The sequence below is a fragment of the Borostomias antarcticus genome, assembly GCF_949987555.1.
Source record: "Borostomias antarcticus genome assembly, chromosome: 24".
Classification (NCBI taxonomy): Eukaryota; Metazoa; Chordata; class Actinopteri; order Stomiiformes; family Stomiidae; genus Borostomias; species Borostomias antarcticus.
Window position 1 is genome coordinate 6454438 of NC_140257.1, and position 18396 is coordinate 6472833.

Below are 18396 nucleotides of genomic sequence, written 5' to 3' on the forward strand. Positions count from 1 at the left end.
TGTATCTGTCTTGGACTTGGCAGTGGAACAGATAAGCGCTGTGGTGTTATACTCCAACGACAGCTACATGGAGATGGTGGCCATTGAGGACACAGGGTAAACACCGGTTGAGCCGTCGGGAAAATTAAAAGACAATCTGCATTAAATTATTGCTCTAACTTTGGTCTCTCTATTGGTCCAGGGACTCAGTGTCTGCTGGTGCAAGCCTTCAGAAAGATTATACCATCCTGCCCCTATTGGCCAACAACAAGGAGAGGCGTGGCATAGCTCTTGATGGCAAGCTGAAGCATGAGGACACTAATCTGGCTTCGACAAGCATGTGAGTTTACAGTCATTTGGCAATGGAGGCTTTCGGACAGCAGAGTATTGTTACATTGAGCTGTTTGTGACTTTTGTGGCATCTGTGGTCTGTTTGTGATATACCCATCTCTAAAGCTCCTCCCCCTATCTGTTTCCTTTCCATCCACCCCTCCCTCCATCCATCCCTCCATCCATTCATCCATCCCTCCATCCCTCCATCCATTCATCCCTCCATCCATTCATCCATCCATCCATCCATCCATCCATCCATTCATCCATCCATCCATCCATCCATCCATCCATCCCTCCATCCATCCATCCATCCCTCCCTCCATCCATTCATTCATTCATTCATCCATCCATCCCTCCATCCATTCATCCATTCATCCATTCATCCATTCATCCATTCATCCATCCATCCCTCCATCCATCCCTCCATCCATCCCTCCATCCATCCATCCATCCCTCCATCCCTCCATCCATTCATCCATCCATCCATCCATCCCTCCATCCCTCCATCCCTCCATCCATCCATCCATCTTACTCTTGCAGTATTAAAGAAGGTGTACTGAAAGAGGTTTTAGGGATCCTGGTATCGTACAGAGTCATGGTGAAGCTCATCATTGGCGGGTCAGTACATCGTGTGTGTGTTTAACACAGGAAGGACATGAGGATGTAAGGTTTTTTCGTCCGTGCTCTCAAATCTCTTTTTATTCTTTCACAGAATGATGGGATCAAGGTATGAAAACGTGTCACTTCGGTCACCATGATTTTACTTCTTACTCTCATTTTATTGTTTTATGATTTATGTTTAGATAACTTTGTACTTTTTTGATTTCAGTGAGGTGGGGGTTGAGCTACCTTTTCGTCTGATGCACCCCAAACCTGATATAGGTACATTCCATTTATTTTCAGATCTGTGTGTGTGTGTATGTGGAGGGAGGGGGGGGTGGGGTTAGTGGGTGTGGGTGGGTTTGAACATTGAGGGATTAGTATCTTAAAATAAAAAAATTAAACAAATACTATTATACCCCAAATACAACTGACCATCTATATTTGCTCTTTGTCCTCCTGAAGTGAGAGAAAGGTAAGACCGGACTATCCCTGTCTCCATTTCATCCCTGTCTACATTTCATCCACAGAGCTCATGGGATTAGATGACATAGTTGATAAACTCGGTTACATTACACATAAATTCCAGCCATTCAGTTATTCTGTCTCTGTCACACAGATGTGTGTGTATCTGGACACAGACGCAGTGTACCTGACCTCAGATCAGCCCTGCCTTGTCTCACTTGTTCTGTGGAGGGTATCATGTTCTTCACATGTACTGATATCCCATTTTTCTCTCTACCGTTCTGCTTTTGTGTCCTCTTCTCCTTTGTCCCGGGCTGACCATCCCCCTGTGTCCGTCCTGGTATCCCTCCGTCTCTGTCCCTATGTCTGTCCCTGGTCTCTGTCCCTCTGTCTGTCCCTGGTCTCTGTCCCTCTGTCTGTCCCTGCTATCTGTCCCACTGTCTGTCCCTCTAACCCTGACCCTGGTATCTGTTTTCTTCTCTCTGTCCCTCTGTCTGTCCCTGGTATCTGTTTTCTTCTCTTTGTCTCTCTGTCTGTCCCTCTGTCTGTCAACCCATTTATCCACCTTCCTGACTCTCTGTCTCTCTGTCCATCCATGTTTCTCTCTGTCCATCCACTTGTCTGTCTGTCCATCCACCTGTCTGTGTGTTCATCCACTTGTCTCTCTGTCCATCCACCTGTCTGTCTGTCTGTCTGTCTTATCTGTCCATCCACCTGTCTGTCCATCCACCTTTCTCTCTGTCCATCCACCTGTCTGTCTGTCTGTCTGTCTGTCCGTCCACCTGTCTGTCTGTCTGTCTGTCTGTTTGTCCATCCCCCTGTCTGTCTGTCTTATCTGTCCATCTTGCGAGCAGCGAGGTAGAAGAGGAGATGGTGTTTGAGGAGTTCAAGCGCTCCTACCTGAAAGGAATGCCCAACGAGGACGAGGAAGGCAACGTGTCCGGGGGCGAAGCTGCTTCCTGAGCAGTCCACCTTTTGTCACAGCACACCCCTGTGGCCACCTCCAATACTACACCTACTGGGGGCTGAGCAGGGGATGGTACTGGGTATAAAGTGTAGTGATAGTGCAAAGAGCAGCTAGGTATTTCAGACACATTACGTACATGGCATGGAGTTGCTTGTTGATGATTTTATGTTCGTGTGATTCACACGATTCACAGTGGATCGGAAATTTTGTGTGTGATGACAGTGATAGACCATGTTAGCTTCGCTATCTGCACGTTTTCACTTAATGGTCAATGTAACCCTAGTGTTATGTTCATACAGTCCTTGCGTCAATGCAAAGTGCTGAAGACTTGTCATGAGGCAGACATTGTAAGACATCAAATAGGCTCTGTTACCAAGCTGACTGTTCATTTGTTTTAAGTGACCCAGATAAAAGTGTAGTGAACCACATAATGTCATAAGAGACTTTATATGGCACTCATACTTATTTTGTAGTGACAAAAGCTATACAATATTCTAACAAAAAGGCATTCTATATTTCCATCATGTATTATCATTCTAATGAAACCAGAGCGTTCTCAAGCATGCCTGCTGTGTCATGAAGACGTCATGTATGCTGTAATGTGTGAGAGGCCGGGTCAAACCAAGACACAGATAGCAGACTAAACCAAGTCAAGGGGTGACACTTTACTCAAGAATGGATAAGTAATGTACAGAACCAAACAGAAACATCAGAAACGTGAATGTAGAGTTTGATACACTACAAATCAGAAGTATTGCTTGTCAAGGAAAGCTATTGAAAATGCTTGTGATTTGTTTCCTGTGCTTTCTGAACACATTTATCGTCTCTACCATCTCATACAGCTGTATTCTCATAGTCAAGCATTACTACAACATTAGTTTTGCTCCCAGCCTTGCTCAAGAACATAATCAAGCAAATTGTTCTTGAAGTACAAGGGGCCAACTTCCACTTTCTTACTTTATGTCACTCTCTCTCTCTCTTTCTTTCTTTCTTTCTTTCTTTTTCTCTCAGTATTGCATTTACCATTCCCATTTGAATTAATATTTGAACTCTGAACTTTTCCTTGCACAATGCTGATTCGTATATAACTTTGACCAAACTATTTATTTTGTTGATGAGTCAAAAATAAATCAAACTAAAATCACATACCTTTTGTGACTTTAATATATAAAGTAAATAGCAACGCTATTGTTTATGATGTGAACTGAGCTTCTGTGACCACTGTGATTGGTGGAGGTACACAGGAGGCGTGTCCTAACCTCCGAGTCTTCTGACTATGCAATCCAAAGTTATTTTGCTAAACAGCACAAGAGTTTAACTATGAAAAAAAAGTAATTGGACAATATTGAATTTGTCTAATTTGATTCCTTTCAACGGTAGATTTATCATCACATAGTTTATGATAGGGCAGTAAACTACCTAACATGCCACTGTTTAAAATGGCTTTGATTTGACTGGCTTTTGGTGCTGTGGGAGATCGATGAACTGCTCTGTGTGTGTGTGTGTGTGTGTGTGTGTGTGTGTGTGTGTGTGCGCGTGTGTGTGTGTGTGTGTGTGTGTGTTCACATTTAAATAGCCTAGTGTTTCCCTATATCTGAACACATGGGTGCCGGTGTGCGGATATGTGTGTCTGCTCTTGACGGTGTCGGTGCATGTGTGTTAACGTATGACCTCAGCCTGTCTTATCTCTGTCTAAGGCGCTTCGGTGGGGAGCGGTGTGGGGAACGGTGTGGGGCTCAACTCCCCCCACGTGTATTCTCCGTCCATGGGAACCGGGAGGAAGTCTCGGCTGAAGGGCATCTCGCAGGAGTCGGGGTAGAGCAGGAACCCGGAGAAGGTGCTGCTGCTCTCCCCGTCTGCATACATGCCGTTGGTGAGGTGGTCCTTCACCTGCAGCCACACCCGGTCCGCCATGCTCAGGTGTAGCACCACCTGCTGGCTGGCGACGCCCAGTTCGGTGGATTCGGTGGTCTTCACCACGGGTTGGAAGTTGAGGAACAGCCCCACTTTCAGCACCTTCCTGAAGACTACCAGATGGTAGCTGAAGACATAGGTACCGTTGACGGGGGCGGTGTAAACACCCATCAAAGGGTCAAAGTGCATTTGGGGGTTGGTGACGGCCTGGAAAGGCACGGGCATGTTGGGCAATGGGTAAACCCTGGTCAGCGCAGCCATGAAGTTGGACTGGATGGCCGGAGAGCACGGCCCCTGCATTCCCGTCATACCCGTGTCCCCCTGATCCCCCTTGTCGCCGCTGGTTCCGTCAGCGCCTGCGGGTCCCACCTGACCGGTCTCTCCCTTGAGCCCTGGGGGTCCTCGTGGGCCCGCGGGCCCTTCGGCCCCGTCCTCACAGTTGCACTCCCCCTCCTCCCCCTGTTCCCCTTTCTCACCGTCGCCTCCGGGGGTCCCAGGCTCACCGATGTCCCCCGTGTCTCCCTTGGCGCCTATGGCTCCTGTGGGGCCGCCTACCCCGGGGAGGCCCCTGGCCCCTGCAGATCCAGGTAAGCCTGACACTCCCGTGGGGCCCATGGCGCTCTGACAGGATGCAGGGCACACCCCCTCCTCCCCCTGGGGGCCCGGCTCTCCGGGCACCCCAGCGCCACCCGCGTCCCCTTTGTCCCCTGAAAACAAACACACACACACACACATAGAGGTGAGAATAATTTGCAAAGCAGGCACATATGCGTGAATCACCTTCATGTGTTGTTTGATGTACCTTTGAATCCACGGCTCCCCTTTGAGCCAGAGGGACCAAAAAGACCACGGTCCCCCTTCAGCCCCTCATCTCCTTTCTGACCTGTTAGAGAGAGGAGAGAGAGAAATGAAAAGAGAGAGAGAGAAACATGGAAAGAGAGAGTGAAAAAATGACAATGTTTTAATCTTAGTGCGTAATTAGTTGTTTAACAATGTATAATGCTGAGAGAATCTAGATCGTTTGTCACAGAATTGGACATATTTGCGTTCTAAGGGTATGGACTGACTTACCCTTAATTCCTGGAGCGCCCGTAAATCCAGGGCGACCTCTGAACCCTGTGAGTCCTCTTCTTCCTGGGCTGCCAGGCCTCCCTGTTTAGGTGGAGAGTACAAGAGAAGGAGATTCCATTGTTTTTACCGTCTTGAATCTCAGCGCCTGAAAATACTGTCACACCAACATTCCAATGTAAACACAGTTGATAAGTTAGGAGCTACATGCCTGGCAGGCCCCTGTCTCCACGGTCTCCCTTTGTTCCACTTCCTCCCTTGCAGCGTGAACAAACACAGAACCAGGGCACCTGATCCATGGGAGGGGGCACTGGCGCCTCGAGTAGCATATCGCAGTACGACATGTCCGGTTCGGATCCCCCACTGGGGTCCATCAGGGAGCCTCCCATTCGTGCCTCATCAGACATGTTGGCGTTGGGCATGGGATACCCAGGACCAGGCTTATCAGATGAGGGCATGGGATACCCAGGACCAGGCTTATCAGATGAGGGCATGGGATACCCAGGACCAGGCTTATCAGATGAGGGCATGGGATACCCAGGACCAGGCTTATCAGATGAGGGCATGGGACTACGGTACTCAGATGAGGGCATGGGACTACGGTACTCAGATGAGGGCATGGGACTAGGGTACTCAGATGAGGGCATGGGAGGACCGGCACCACGGTATGCAGATGAGGGTATGGGATGCCCAGGACCAGGGTACTCGGATGAGGGCATGGGAGGACCAACACCGCGGTACATAGATGAGGGTATGGGATGCCCAGGACCAGGGTACTCGGATGAGGGCATGGGGTACCCAGGACCAGGGTACTCGGATGAGGGCATGGGGTACCCAGGACCAGCATGTTGGCGGCTCATGGGGCCACCCATGTCCATACCAGGGTTGTGGTATCTAGTATCAAGTTTCAGGGTGTCGATGCTCTCCGCGGTTGGCATGTTCAGGTGGTCAGGGTATTCGTGGTCTTCTGTTGGCCCACGGGTGACCATGGCGGAGCAGATGGAGGAGCAGAGCAGCAGCCTCAGAAGACTGTTCACCATCTACAGACAGAAGGAGGATACAGAGAGAAAAGCAAGCAGAGATGGAGGAATGTTGTTGTTCTTTGCCGATTTCTGAAACCTTGCACATTTCAGTGTCCCACCGGTAGAAGAAAAGACTAGTATTCCTGTAGAGACTGAAAATCTTTCAAAAGGTAGATCTGCATTATGATGTTAAACTTTCTACTTAGACCCCCACCAGTAAAAATCTTTATTTGTTTTGATGAAGTAGTATGTTAACAGCTGACGTCAATGATATACTGTGTCATGAGGATTACAGTGTAAAACAAACAAAACATAATTTACCAACAACCGCACACTAACTCATTGGAAATTATTCTCAAATTACCATTATGACTACCAGCAGCATGTAGCACTTCTAAAGGAGTACTCTGAATTTATCAATAACACAATGTAAAGTAGCTACTTGTCAATGTTACTTCACATCCAACAGTATCTAGTCTTTCTCACTAGCTGGTGATGTTGTATTCATAAGCCATCAGAAGAGAAGACCAACTTCATTGTGTCAAGCACACTTGACTCCTTTTTTTAACATACAAATCTAACTATACATAACTATAGTAAACATTTTACTGCAGTTATTTTAGGAATCATATTGAGATTAGAATATGTTCCAATTGGGAGTATATACTGTATAACTCCAAACAAAGCTTCAAATAATACTGTGAATTGAAATTGAATTGACCCCCAACACAGCCATGCCCTAAGCCTGTTTAATGGCATCAGCCGAAACGGTCGATTAACAGAACGTACCTTTCCTGTGGAGAGCCTCACCAGCGTCAGTTTGGTTTGATGTTAGTGGAAATATGAACAAGACTGAGGCTTTGATCAATTTATAGGCCTCGCCCAAAACAAGTCTTTGAATCCAGCTTGCCCTCTCTGGACCTGCATACAAAGGTATGGGAGGGATGGGAGGAAGAGATACCTCATTGTGCTGTGGACAGAGTAACTAGGCCTTCTGCCTGTAAGATGACCTCATTGGCAATAAACAGCACGGTCCAGAAAATGATCAACAAAATACTAGACCGCGAGGAAAGAAAAGAACGGCCACTCCACCCTCCTCCTTTTCCTCTCATGACTCTCTATCTCTCTTCTCTTTCTATCGTTATTTTGCCCTCCATCTCTGTCAACTTTCCAGTCTCCTCATTCACTCTTTTTTTTCATTTTCACCTCTACTATCCTTCCCTTCACCCCTAGGGATCACTCTGTCTCCCTTGCCTCCATGCCATCGCCCTCTCTTTTCATATTAACTTTATCTACTGTATCCCGGAAGGGACATTCTTTTTGTTGCAGAAAAAAGTACACAGCACACAACAATACAATGCAATACAAAACACATAACAAAAGGCACAGTGGTACAGAAATGTACTAAAGGGGGTATTACAATAAATACAATAAGGCACAAAAAGGCACAGTATACACAATATACAGTATACACAGTATACAAGATGTACAGAAAGTAGTTAAGTGCAATATATATATATAAATATATATATATAATAGACAAGAATTCTAAAGGTAAATGGTGAAACTGGTAAATTAACTAACTAATTAACTTCTATAACTAACTAACTAACTAGCTAATAACTCATACTAACTGTCCTGACAAGAAACATGTGAAATGTATGAACCACAACCAGCATCCAGAACTTCATCAGCCAGTTGTCCAGACACAGATTAAGTCAAGATGTGTCAAGTCAGATACAGTACATCTCCATTGGTCGTTTTTTGGTGACCAGGCTTCATTTGTGGAGATCAAGATTATGGGAACTTTCACACGTTCTTGGAAAGTAGGAGTGGACATAGAAACCCCAGGACTCAGGACCCAGACCCCTAGTGACAGACCAAACCCCTGACCCTAACATTCATAAGGGACATATTCGTACGGCCAGTACTATTTCACCAATATCCTGGGAATGACCGCACCCTTCGCTCCAAACACTCGGGTCCTTTCTGCAGAACTTTATGGAACGTGAGCTCAGTCTATTATACTTGCTGGTTCTAAGCGGATACAAGGGAAACTCAAGCTGTGGAAACAAGGCTAAAGTACAAAGAGTATAATGGGAGATGAATGTCTAACCCTAATAACTGACCTCATTTCCACACCCTCAGATGCACCAGACACCCTGGAGGACACCAGCTTTTCAACATGCCACTCTGCTCTTAGTCCACCTGATGGGGTTGTTCTAACAGAGTTTAGGAGGGCAGTTGGGTTGGGTTCAGGGCGGGGGAGGGATGGGGTGAGGGGTTGCGGTTTAGTGCAGGGTGGTGTGGGTGTGGGTGTTACACGGGGACTGTACAGCCCTGCATTTCGGTTTTCGGAGCTCTGAGTCATGAGTGCAGAGCAGTAGGTGTCTGCTATCGAATGGCCTCCCAGAGCTCACATGTCAGCTGAGTTTATACTGTACACTGAATGATAACAATGTAAACAATCAGCTCCATTATTATGGGATGCTGTCTCCCATGAGCCACAGTTTAGAGTAAACAAGCATGACTCGCGCTGTGACACTGACATAGATTTCATGACTAACGGAAATAAGCCTAGGTTGTCTTTGAAAGATATTTTGTACCTGGATAACACGTAGGACACCAGAACCATAAGCTATTAGGAAACCAGTGACCTGCAACAGATGTGTGAACGTGAGACTGCAACGGAGGAGTTTCTAAGGTATTTGTGCTTTAAAGGTTAAACATAATTTCACACGGGTCTCATTTGGCAGTTGCATGTTAGATCATTGTGAAGCAGTGTTCATTCTACTGTAGGCCCTTTTATTAGAATAAGAATGTCTGTCAAACCTTGATATCCAACAAGGAAAGCAGGAACATAGCCTACTGTATAGTTTGAAGACTGTATACGGTAGAGTCCAAGGAGAGCAATTTAGGTGTTTAAAAACATAAACACTACAAACCCACAAAAAACACATAACACTATACACAAACAAGTACGCATGTTAACATAGTCTTTTTTCTTTTATGACATGTGATGGTGAATAATTTAGCTTTGTTTCGATGCTTGTTTTCAATGTAAATGTAGTAGAAATTGTGTGTAGGACCGGGGTGGGGGGGAGAAAAAGGGGAAAATGTGGACCCTGAATGTACATTGACTTTCAAATACCTGTCATTCAATAAAAATATATATAAAAAAAAAAGAAGAAAAAAAAGAAAGTGCAGTCTCACATAGCTAGATCTATCACCACACTTCGTTTACACTGTGCCAGTGCTGGAGAAAGGTCTGGCTGGACTCATTACCATTCGGGGATACGAGGGGAAAAACGCTGTATTTCTTTAAACCAATCACAATCGTCTTCAGCCGAGTGGTTATAGGTTGCTGTTGTTTCTCCTAGTCTGGATTGAATCTGATTGGACCGGGATTCAGATCCGTCGCCACTGATTGGGCAGTAATAAACGAATGACGAGGCTCAGGGGCGGGGATCCTGGGGGGGTCGGGGGGACATGTCCCCCCCAATATTTGAGATCATTAAAAGGGCCCCCCCCCCCCAATATTTAGATTGGGGGAGTGGCATTCAAATGACCATACAGCCTTGTAGGAAGATGTCCCCCCAAAAAAATACTTGCAAAATTTTAATGTAAATGTCCCCAAAGTGGGATCCAGATCCCCACCACTGACAAGGCTTATCCCAAACCCTGCATTTGTTGAGTCAGACTAGTATAGAAAAGTCTCTCCCTAAAGGTGGCCTATAACTGCTGGTTAATGGCAGCAATTGCCTTGGGTATAAAGGAGCATTGGTCTCTGGAGCTCCTAATCTTTGGGACGCTGGACCTCTGTCCAGAGGGCAGGAGATGGAAGTCCTGGTACCGGGGGTGGAATGGGTCGGCTAGGATGGAGGTAGTCTCGCATAGCCAGACCTATCTCCACACTTCGTTTACGCTGTGCCAGCGCCGGAGACAGGTCTGGTTGGACATATTACCATTCTGCAATAGAGGGGGGAAAAACACAGTATTTCTTTAAACCAATCACAGTCGTCTTGGGCGGAGCCAGCCCCGGACGCAGCGACGGTGCTCTTGCAAAATAGTCTGGATTGAATCTGATTGGTGCTGAGAGAATCTCTCGGCCCGAATCAGATTAATTTGCGTCTCGCCACTGATTGGGCAGTGTGACAACGAATGACAAGGTTTATTGCCAAAACTTACATCCGTTGAGTCAGACTAGGATGGAGGTGGCCTTTCTGACCAGGTGTCTGTTGTACAGAGATACTGAGCTAGTACACTCCTGTGATCTTAGAGCCAGTGTTCACCACTTTCTATAGCTTAGTCTTGCTGTTCACATTGAGATGACCAAACCAGCAAATCAGGACAACAGTTAAAAATTGATTCAATAAAAGATCTGTAAAACATAGTCATTATAGTTTTGTCCACATGAAAAAAAAACTCAGTAAAAACAGTCTTTGTTGTGCTTTGGAATGGATGTCGTTTGTGTTGGCCTCCCATTGTAGTTTGTCGTCAATGATTGTTCCCAGGTATTTGTAGATACTAACAATCTGTTATCTGCAATGGTAGTCTCAGATGGAGTGTTGTTGTTCTCCTAAAACCAACCAACACATCCTTTTTAACGTTTTGCAAACATTAATCTTTAGGTAAGAAAAATTATACCAGTCAATAAAATCGTCTAAAATCTTCCCGTGTGCTGACTCATCGTTATTAGGCTGACAACAACAGAATGGTCTGCGTAGTTTATAATGTGCTTTATAGAGGCTTTTGCACGATACAGTTTATACAGTAGTGGGGATAGAATACAGCCCTGAGGAGAACCAGTGGAGGAACGCTGCTCATCGGTCAGGACTCCCTTAACTCTCGTCCTCTGGGATCTGTTTGAGTCTACATAGAATATTAGTCAACAGCAAAAGCATTCATATCAACTCATGGACCCATCTAAATCAGACAAGAAAGAAAGAAGTTGATGCTGGATGATTGGAGACTGTGTGTGTGTGTGTGTGCGTGTGTGTGTGTGTGTGTGTGTGTGTGTGTGTGAGTGTGTTATTGCAGCTTGTGTTTGTGTCCATGTTTGAGTCTAGGGGTGAGCAGGATGTGTGTGTGGGGTAACTGGCTACGACAGCACAGGCACAGACTGTGGACTCACAGTAAACATCTATAGTCAGTCATTAACACAGTTTAAACAGTCCAGCTGCCCGGGCCTTGTATCTCAAGATGTAAGTAAATCACATCCATCTCCTAAATAATTTATTTTGACATTGCGACAATGTTTCTTTTGGTGTGAAAATGCTTAGGCTATAGGATTCTGTTATTTTTCTCTGTAGACTTTCACAAAATGAGTTCATGGGTTTGCGTTTAGGTGATGTTATTTCACACAAAGATCCCTCCTCCTAGCTGTTCCTTTGGACACAGACATTTTTGTTGGGAATCCAGAGCTGCCGATCAAACCCTCTATAAATGTTTCACAACAGCATATGTGCCAGAGTGTGTATTGATAGACTCCAACTAGTATACAGTATCAGTATAGTATCTTGTTTAACTGTCTCTTATTTCAAGCTCTCGTCCAGAAGGAGAGGAGGACCTACATCTAAGCTTGCTGGTCTTCATGGTATGGAAATTGTATCTTTCCTTTACCATTTAGTTTGTGTACATAATGAAGGAATGATTTGGTACGCTATGTAGAATGTTGTAGAAAGAATATGAATCCTTAGTATGACTTCAAAGTTGAGGTTAAAGGTGCTACATGTAACATTTTTATTTACACCCTGCAATAACTTGGTTAATTTGCTAATATAGATATAAGAGAGGAAAAAACATCTAGCTGCTTTATCATAAACATTGTAACTACAGTACAGTAGGCTAAATCCTATGTGGCTTCTGACTGAAACATGAATCCTTGGTAGATTCCGTTGGCTGCAGGGTCGGTTGTTGTCATGGGGAGGCTCTTGCTCTGTGTATCAGTGGCTCTGGCTCTGTGGTCTGCTTCTGCTCTGAGCATGGCAGGTAAGACGGGTCGCATTTCAGGACCTCTGTCCTTTAGGATTCTAGAATGTTTCTTTGTTTTTTAGCCATTATACTCTATAATACCATTTAATTTAAATTTGTAAGTCCTGGCATGTTACCCGCCTACTGCTAACAAACAAACAAGTTCACTACCATCGTCACATGTCAACCATTTCTGGATGCATGGTTATTGTCTGACACACAGAGACTGTCTGTACTACAATAGTCTTTGCTCTTTGGCACCCTCTACAGATTTCAGTCTCCCTAGTACAGAAGAACACTGTCTAGCCTACATGGTCTAGTCCTTGTCCATTTCTTGTCTAACATAGCCGTCTCTGGTTGTGTTTGCCAGTGTTCTCCAGTGGTCCTGAAGCCCACACGCTTCTCCGCTCCAAAAGGGCTAACAGCTTTTTGGAGGAACTGAAGCCGCCATCTTTGGAGCGCGAGTGTATAGAGGAAAAGTGTGACTTTGAAGAAGCCAGGGAAATCTACCAAACCAGGGAAGCCACGGTAAAACGTGAAGTGTATTATTATTCCACATGCTGTGTCTCATATTGAGACAAGAGCATTCATTAACGGCTTGTTTTGAATTTTCAGTTGGAATTCTGGACAAAATACATAGGTATGTGAAGATGTACTATGACATGCTTAGCTGTGCCCAAGCCTACTGTAGGCTATACTACCCTGAGTTTAATAGTACAATAGTACAATCTGTCTGTGATGTGTCCTAGATGGGAACCAGTGTAATCCCAACCCCTGTGTGAATGGAACCTGTGTGGACCTCTATCAGAACTATGCCTGTCGCTGCCATCCGGGCTTCGAGGGAAAATTCTGTGACCACGGTAAGCCTTTGCCATCTCCTATTTGAGTGTGTGTGTGTGTGTGTGTGTGTGTGTGTGTGTGTGTGTGTGTGTGTGTACTGTACTGTGTGTGCACTGTATGTCTTATTTCTGCAACTGTAGTTCTAATGATATAAGAGCAGTGATTTCTCAGAGAAGGGAGGAAGGAAGGATGAGCTATTCAGACTGTTCTAAACAGGGATTGGGCTTTAATGGTGTGTATTATTTCCAGTTAGCACAGCCACAAATTGCTCAATTGAAAATGGTGACTGCGATCACACATGCACGGAGAGTGAGGACGGACTAAGACGAACTTGCCACTGTGTCAAGGGATACCGTCTCCAACCGAACTCCAGGACGTGCCTCCCGATTGGTAAGGATGCTCAAACTGTTGCATGAAGCCGAAGTGCTGGTGATGTTCACGTGTGTGAGAACAAACGGAGACAAGCAGTATTTCCCTGTCCCGCTGGAATTTAGATGATCATTCCTGTGGACAGATACTCATAGCGAAGAGCTCGTACAGCGGGCCTGTGAGCGGCCTGCTCCCCTGGATGGTGGGAGGAGAGATGGGCAAGAAAGGGGAGAGCCCCTGGCAGGTACGTCACAGGAAGTGATGTCATTTATATGCATACAGTGCTTCAAACTACAGTAGATACGGTACTCTTTTAAATCCTCTGCTCTTGCATGAAGAACTGGAACAAGCTAACAGGAGTTGGGAAACATTTACAAAGAGCATATACCGTGTTTGTGAATGTCTCTAGGCTCTCATTCTGAACGCAATGGGGAAGTTTCATTGTGGAGGGGTCCTTATCGATCAGAACTGGGTCCTTACTGCCGCTCATTGCTTGTCTGGTAGCCTGCGTTTCCGTGTCAAACTTGGTAAGTACTCTATCTACTGGGTAAATCCAAGACTGGGGGAGTTATACTTTTTAGAGGCCAGGAATTTTTCTCGACCCAGACAAGGAAAAGCATTTGTCTAGTTAAATACAAACTTCCTTCACTCCATCTGCTGTAGGTCCACATTACTGACGTCTTAAGTGTATTCATGTTTCTAAGGCCAATCAATTAATACTGTAGGTGACTATGAGCGCTTGAGGAACGAGGGCACTGAGATACTCCTGCAGGTTGCTAAGGCATTCCCACACCCCAACTACAACAGCAGAACGGTTGACAACGACATCGCCCTGCTGCGCCTCGCCACCCCCACGCCGCTCTCCCGGTTCATCGTCCCGGCGTGCCTCCCGGGACGCGACCTCGCCCAGAACGTGCTCCACCTGAACGGTACTCTCACCGTGGTGACCGGCTGGGGCAGGGAGGACCCCGACTCCCCGCGGAGCTACAGCTCCGCCCTCAACGTCATCGAGGTGCCGCTGGTCGACCACCACGTCTGCGCCCGCCAAATGGTCAACAATGTGTCTGAAAACGTGCTGTGCGCCGGAGTGCTGGGTCGGCGCTTGGACGCCTGTGAGGGCGATAGCGGGGGCCCCATGGTGACGCTGTACCGGAAGACTTGGTTCCTCATCGGTCTGGTGTCATGGGGTGAGGGCTGTGGCCAGGTGGACAAATTGGGCATCTACACCAAGGTGTCCAATTACAATGAGTGGATTAGCAGGGTACGTGACGATTGGGACAGGGCCCAACCCTGAACTAGTGTCTCCATCCTTCTCCCAGTCCCACCTAGCCCACACCTATCTCCCATCTCTCCCAGGGTCAGAGATGTAAGTCGCTTTGTGAAATAAATCGACACTCTCAAATATTTGAGTTTATTCTTTATTCTGTATAATGGTTTGAAAGAGGTACAGTTGAATGGTTGTTCCATAGGTTTTTTCCTTTGGTGACAGATCAAGACTCCATGTTCTTATACTGGCTGCTTTAGAGTGTTTTGAGTCCAAGTGAACATCTCTGTCTTAAAGGGATTGCACAGTAATGGAGGGCATTAGAATCACTTGTTAAAGAACAGCTGCTGTGAGCTACTTATTATTCTTCTGTTCTTCTATGTTATGATCACAGTGAAAGGCTAGTTAGCACACAGGGCCAAACTCCTGAATGTTACAACTTAACCATGTTTTGAAACATAGTTCTAATGAACATTAAAGCATTTTCGCTACACAAGCAGCAAATGGCACCTGAGATACACAGATACATGTTATAATACCACATGCATTAGAATTCACTTTTCTACAACAGCTAAAAGATAAGAGTGATACATGTTTATGATCTAAATACTTACAGTATGTATGTACTGTATATATGTCTCAACATAATGGGAGAATGTAATGCATTGTTGCAAACAAGGTTTGGGTGCTGATATGCAACCTTATGATAATGACAGGAAATTAGAGATGCAAAGTTTTTGCATATCGCAGTATTTCTAAGGCACCCAAACAGCAGACACACATGCTATGCAAACCCTGACTGCAAAACCATAAAAATAGTCTCTTAAAAAGATGACCTCAACAAACCGACAAGAGTAAGTGTACAGTAAGCCATGTGTAAGTGGCTTTTGGAAACATTACAGTACACAATTCAAAATGAGAGGATTGAATGCTCCTTAAAAGCTCATATAAACATGCGTCTAATGAACCTGTCTTTTAGATACAGCCAGATTACCTGCCCTGAACAGAGGTCATCACAGGCCTGCTCTACAATTACTATTACCACATGAAGTAAGACATTTGAAGGCTTAAAAGTCCCTGTGTCCCTGCAGTGTTGACAGTATTGTTTTATTACTTTTACCATTAGGCCTAGTGCTCATTTACTGCCACTCGGAACACAAAAAGTGACAGAAGCTGTGCTCTGAATCGCTCCCTCGTTCCCTCACTCCCTATTCCCTATATAGGGTTCACCATGTAGTGAACTACCTAGGGAACGGAGAAAATGTAGGGCACATGCCCTGCAAATCAAGGTGAATTGTGGGTAATAAATAGTGGACTATATAGGGAACGAAAATTCAGTGGAGAATTCGGACACTACAAACAAAATGGCTGACGCCCTATATAGTGCACTATATAGTGAAAAGGGAGCGATTCCAAACACAGCTAGTGTCAACCTCCAAAAGGTACACCTTTTGTTTTGACCACTGTTTCAGACTAGATGCACGTATCTCCTTTCTGTGGAAATGCTTCTCTCTGGAGGAAACAAGTGGCACTGCAATCTCTCTGGCACCGTATACTGTACTGTATAAGGTATGTTTGTACAGTGTAAGGTTACAGAGATATCCTTGGGCAAGATGCTTGGCGCAATGCACAAATCAAGGTCAAAGTTAAAATCTAACATATTCTGTAGCCTAAACAAAATGAAAAAAAAAACTATTAAATGTGCTCACATTGATGGGTGGTGTAAGGCAAGGAATTTACCTTGAGATCACAAAGAAAGAGGATTGTCCATCAACAAAAAGGGGCATTGTACAGACATTTTGAGGAGAAAAAGAGTTTCTTAGTCGATTAAAGGTTTTTGCTTTTGGATTGTCTAAAGGCATTGGGGTGTAGAACTGCAAGATACTAGAGGTTCCACTAGGATGGAGTTTAGTCTACCTATCAGTATTTCACATGTTCTGGATTGGCTAAAGGTGAAGGGCTAAGGTTTTCAGTCTGGTTCCTCCCGGGTTGAAAGGTGGACGGTCCTCTAGGTTGGCATTTCGTCGGCCTCCTCCTGTCTCTTTCTCAGCTCTTGCTCATATCTCTCCAGCTGGGCCCAGAACCCTGGGTTGGGCTCCACTACAGAGCGAGCGGTCTTCACTTTCTGGAAAAGAGGAAGGTGTAGTCAGTCGTTTTGGTCTTGAGGTATGAACAACTCAATCACAGCACACATGCCACAATGCTCTTACAAGAAAGCCTCTGAGAATTATGGAGACAGAAGTGGATGCTTCCCACACCCACCTGAAAGGCATCAGCCAATGAAAGCTGCCGGTGCTTCATGAGGTAAGCTACACAAATGGTCGCGGAGCGACTGCGCCCGTTCTTGCAGTAGACCACGGTGTGCCCTCCCCTCGCCGCCTCATCTGCTATGGCGTCTGCACAGCGGTCGAAGTAGCGGTATAGGTCCTCATTGGGGTCATCATAGACAGGAATGCGCAGCACACCGACGCGGGAAGCTGGGAAGGGCTGCTGGCGGGACACGTTGATGCACAGTGTCACCGCCTCCTGCTGGATGAGGTCGTCACTGCAGGCTGAGCGTGCATTGCTAATGAACAGGGCATTGGTGACCTTGCACAGCTGGAGCATCTTGAACTGTAGACCTGGGGTGCTTTAATACAAATGTGCTTAACCCTGTGTTACACGTAGTCACACATGCCCACATAAAACTTTACCTCCCTTCCCCTCTCTATGTATGCATCAATAAGGATATACAACATGTATTCACATGAATTCACACACAATCAATAACTTAGGCCTAATATAAGGATATTTCATGCAATGATATATCTATCACACACAAAAAAACGGTCCAAACACACAGAGATACACACTTCACAAACATGCACTACCTACTGTTGAGTATTAATGTGCAATCCCAATCATAAACATTGCACCAACAATCACACTCACTTATTCCACCAATGCTATTGCCTTCTCAATCAGGCAGACATCTTCTTCCTTCAGAAAAGACTGTCTCTCCTTCACGCTGTGGTGAGAGGGGTGGATATGCCAGTCAGCCCATAGCCGTCTGACTCTGACCGTAATAGCAGGCTATAATTACTGCAGGGGCCTGCCCATGGTCAGGCATTCCCTGGGTCCTAGCGCCACTACTTTTCACGACAGGTGGTTCTATTTTTGGTACATAGAATTATACAGTAGAAAGCCATGTGAAAGAGATGGTCTCTTTTAATGTGGTGAGTTCACAGATATACATGACACACAAACATTGAGAGACAAGTGGCGTGCATATTAGGAGTCTGACACATCAAAATAAATGAAAGTGTGTTAGGGTTAGGGTTTGGGAGATTGAATTACAAAAATACATAAATGTGTGGAAATGCACACACACACATAAAATTATTCTATAGAAATTGTATTTTATTTCTAAATCAAGACAGATTGACATATAGTCACACATAGCCAGACTTATCTCCACACTTTGTTTACGCTGTGCACAGTGAGATCTCCTACTGTATCATTTGTGTGTGTGTGTGTGTGCGCGCGCATATGTACTTGCACGTGTGTGCATGCATGTTTGTGTATGTGCGTACATATTTATGAATATGAAAACGTCAATCTGT

At 45.4% G+C, this 18396-nt stretch overlaps 4 protein-coding genes across 4 annotated transcripts in view; 2 read left to right on the forward strand and 2 right to left on the reverse strand.

The window, feature by feature from the left end:
- saga (S-antigen; retina and pineal gland (arrestin) a) overlaps positions 1-2340 on the forward strand; it is a gene marked incomplete at both ends in the record, with an annotated part of 5928 nt that extends 3588 nt beyond the window's left edge. The window contains 6 exons of the mRNA XM_084458184.1: positions 24-96; positions 182-319; positions 853-945; positions 1142-1194; positions 1378-1387; positions 2232-2340. Coding sequence (XP_084314310.1) covers positions 24-96; positions 182-319; positions 853-945; positions 1142-1194; positions 1378-1387; positions 2232-2340 — 476 coding nt within the window. The remainder of the gene's footprint in view (positions 1-23; positions 97-181; positions 320-852; positions 946-1141; positions 1195-1377; positions 1388-2231) is intronic.
- A 1696-nt stretch (positions 2341-4036) lies between these two features.
- LOC311325468 (uncharacterized protein) lies at positions 4037-7608 on the reverse strand (the record flags this gene model as incomplete). Its single annotated transcript, XM_084458185.1, has 5 exons — positions 4037-4965; positions 5061-5141; positions 5330-5406; positions 5534-6366; positions 7603-7608. The coding sequence occupies 5 exons, from the start codon at positions 7606-7608 to the stop codon at positions 4037-4039; spliced, it is 1926 nt and encodes a 641-aa protein (XP_084314311.1).
- Positions 7609-11448: 3840 nt separating this feature from the next.
- proca (protein C (inactivator of coagulation factors Va and VIIIa), a) lies at positions 11449-14925 on the forward strand. The gene is made up of 10 exons (XM_084458121.1): positions 11449-11552; positions 11893-11944; positions 12240-12339; positions 12692-12849; positions 12937-12961; positions 13071-13181; positions 13411-13551; positions 13656-13774; positions 13940-14057; positions 14256-14925. Exons 2-10 carry the CDS (start codon positions 11942-11944, stop codon positions 14822-14824), a joined length of 1344 nt encoding a protein of 447 aa, XP_084314247.1. The 5' UTR covers positions 11449-11552; positions 11893-11941; the 3' UTR covers positions 14825-14925.
- Positions 14926-16802: 1877 nt separating this feature from the next.
- dusp28 (dual specificity phosphatase 28) lies at positions 16803-17401 on the reverse strand (the record flags this gene model as incomplete). Its single annotated transcript, XM_084457830.1, has 2 exons — positions 16803-16919; positions 17057-17401. 2 exons carry the CDS (start codon positions 17399-17401, stop codon positions 16803-16805), a joined length of 462 nt encoding a protein of 153 aa, XP_084313956.1.
- Between the last annotated feature and the right edge of the window lie 995 nt (positions 17402-18396).

Coding starts and splice junctions, on each gene's coding strand:
- proca (XM_084458121.1), top strand. Junction 12,962..13,070: donor ATTCTGGACAAAATACATAG/GTATGTGAAGAT, acceptor GATGTGTCCTAG/ATGGGAACCAGTGTAATCCC. Junction 13,182..13,410: donor GGGAAAATTCTGTGACCACG/GTAAGCCTTTGC, acceptor TATTATTTCCAG/TTAGCACAGCCACAAATTGC.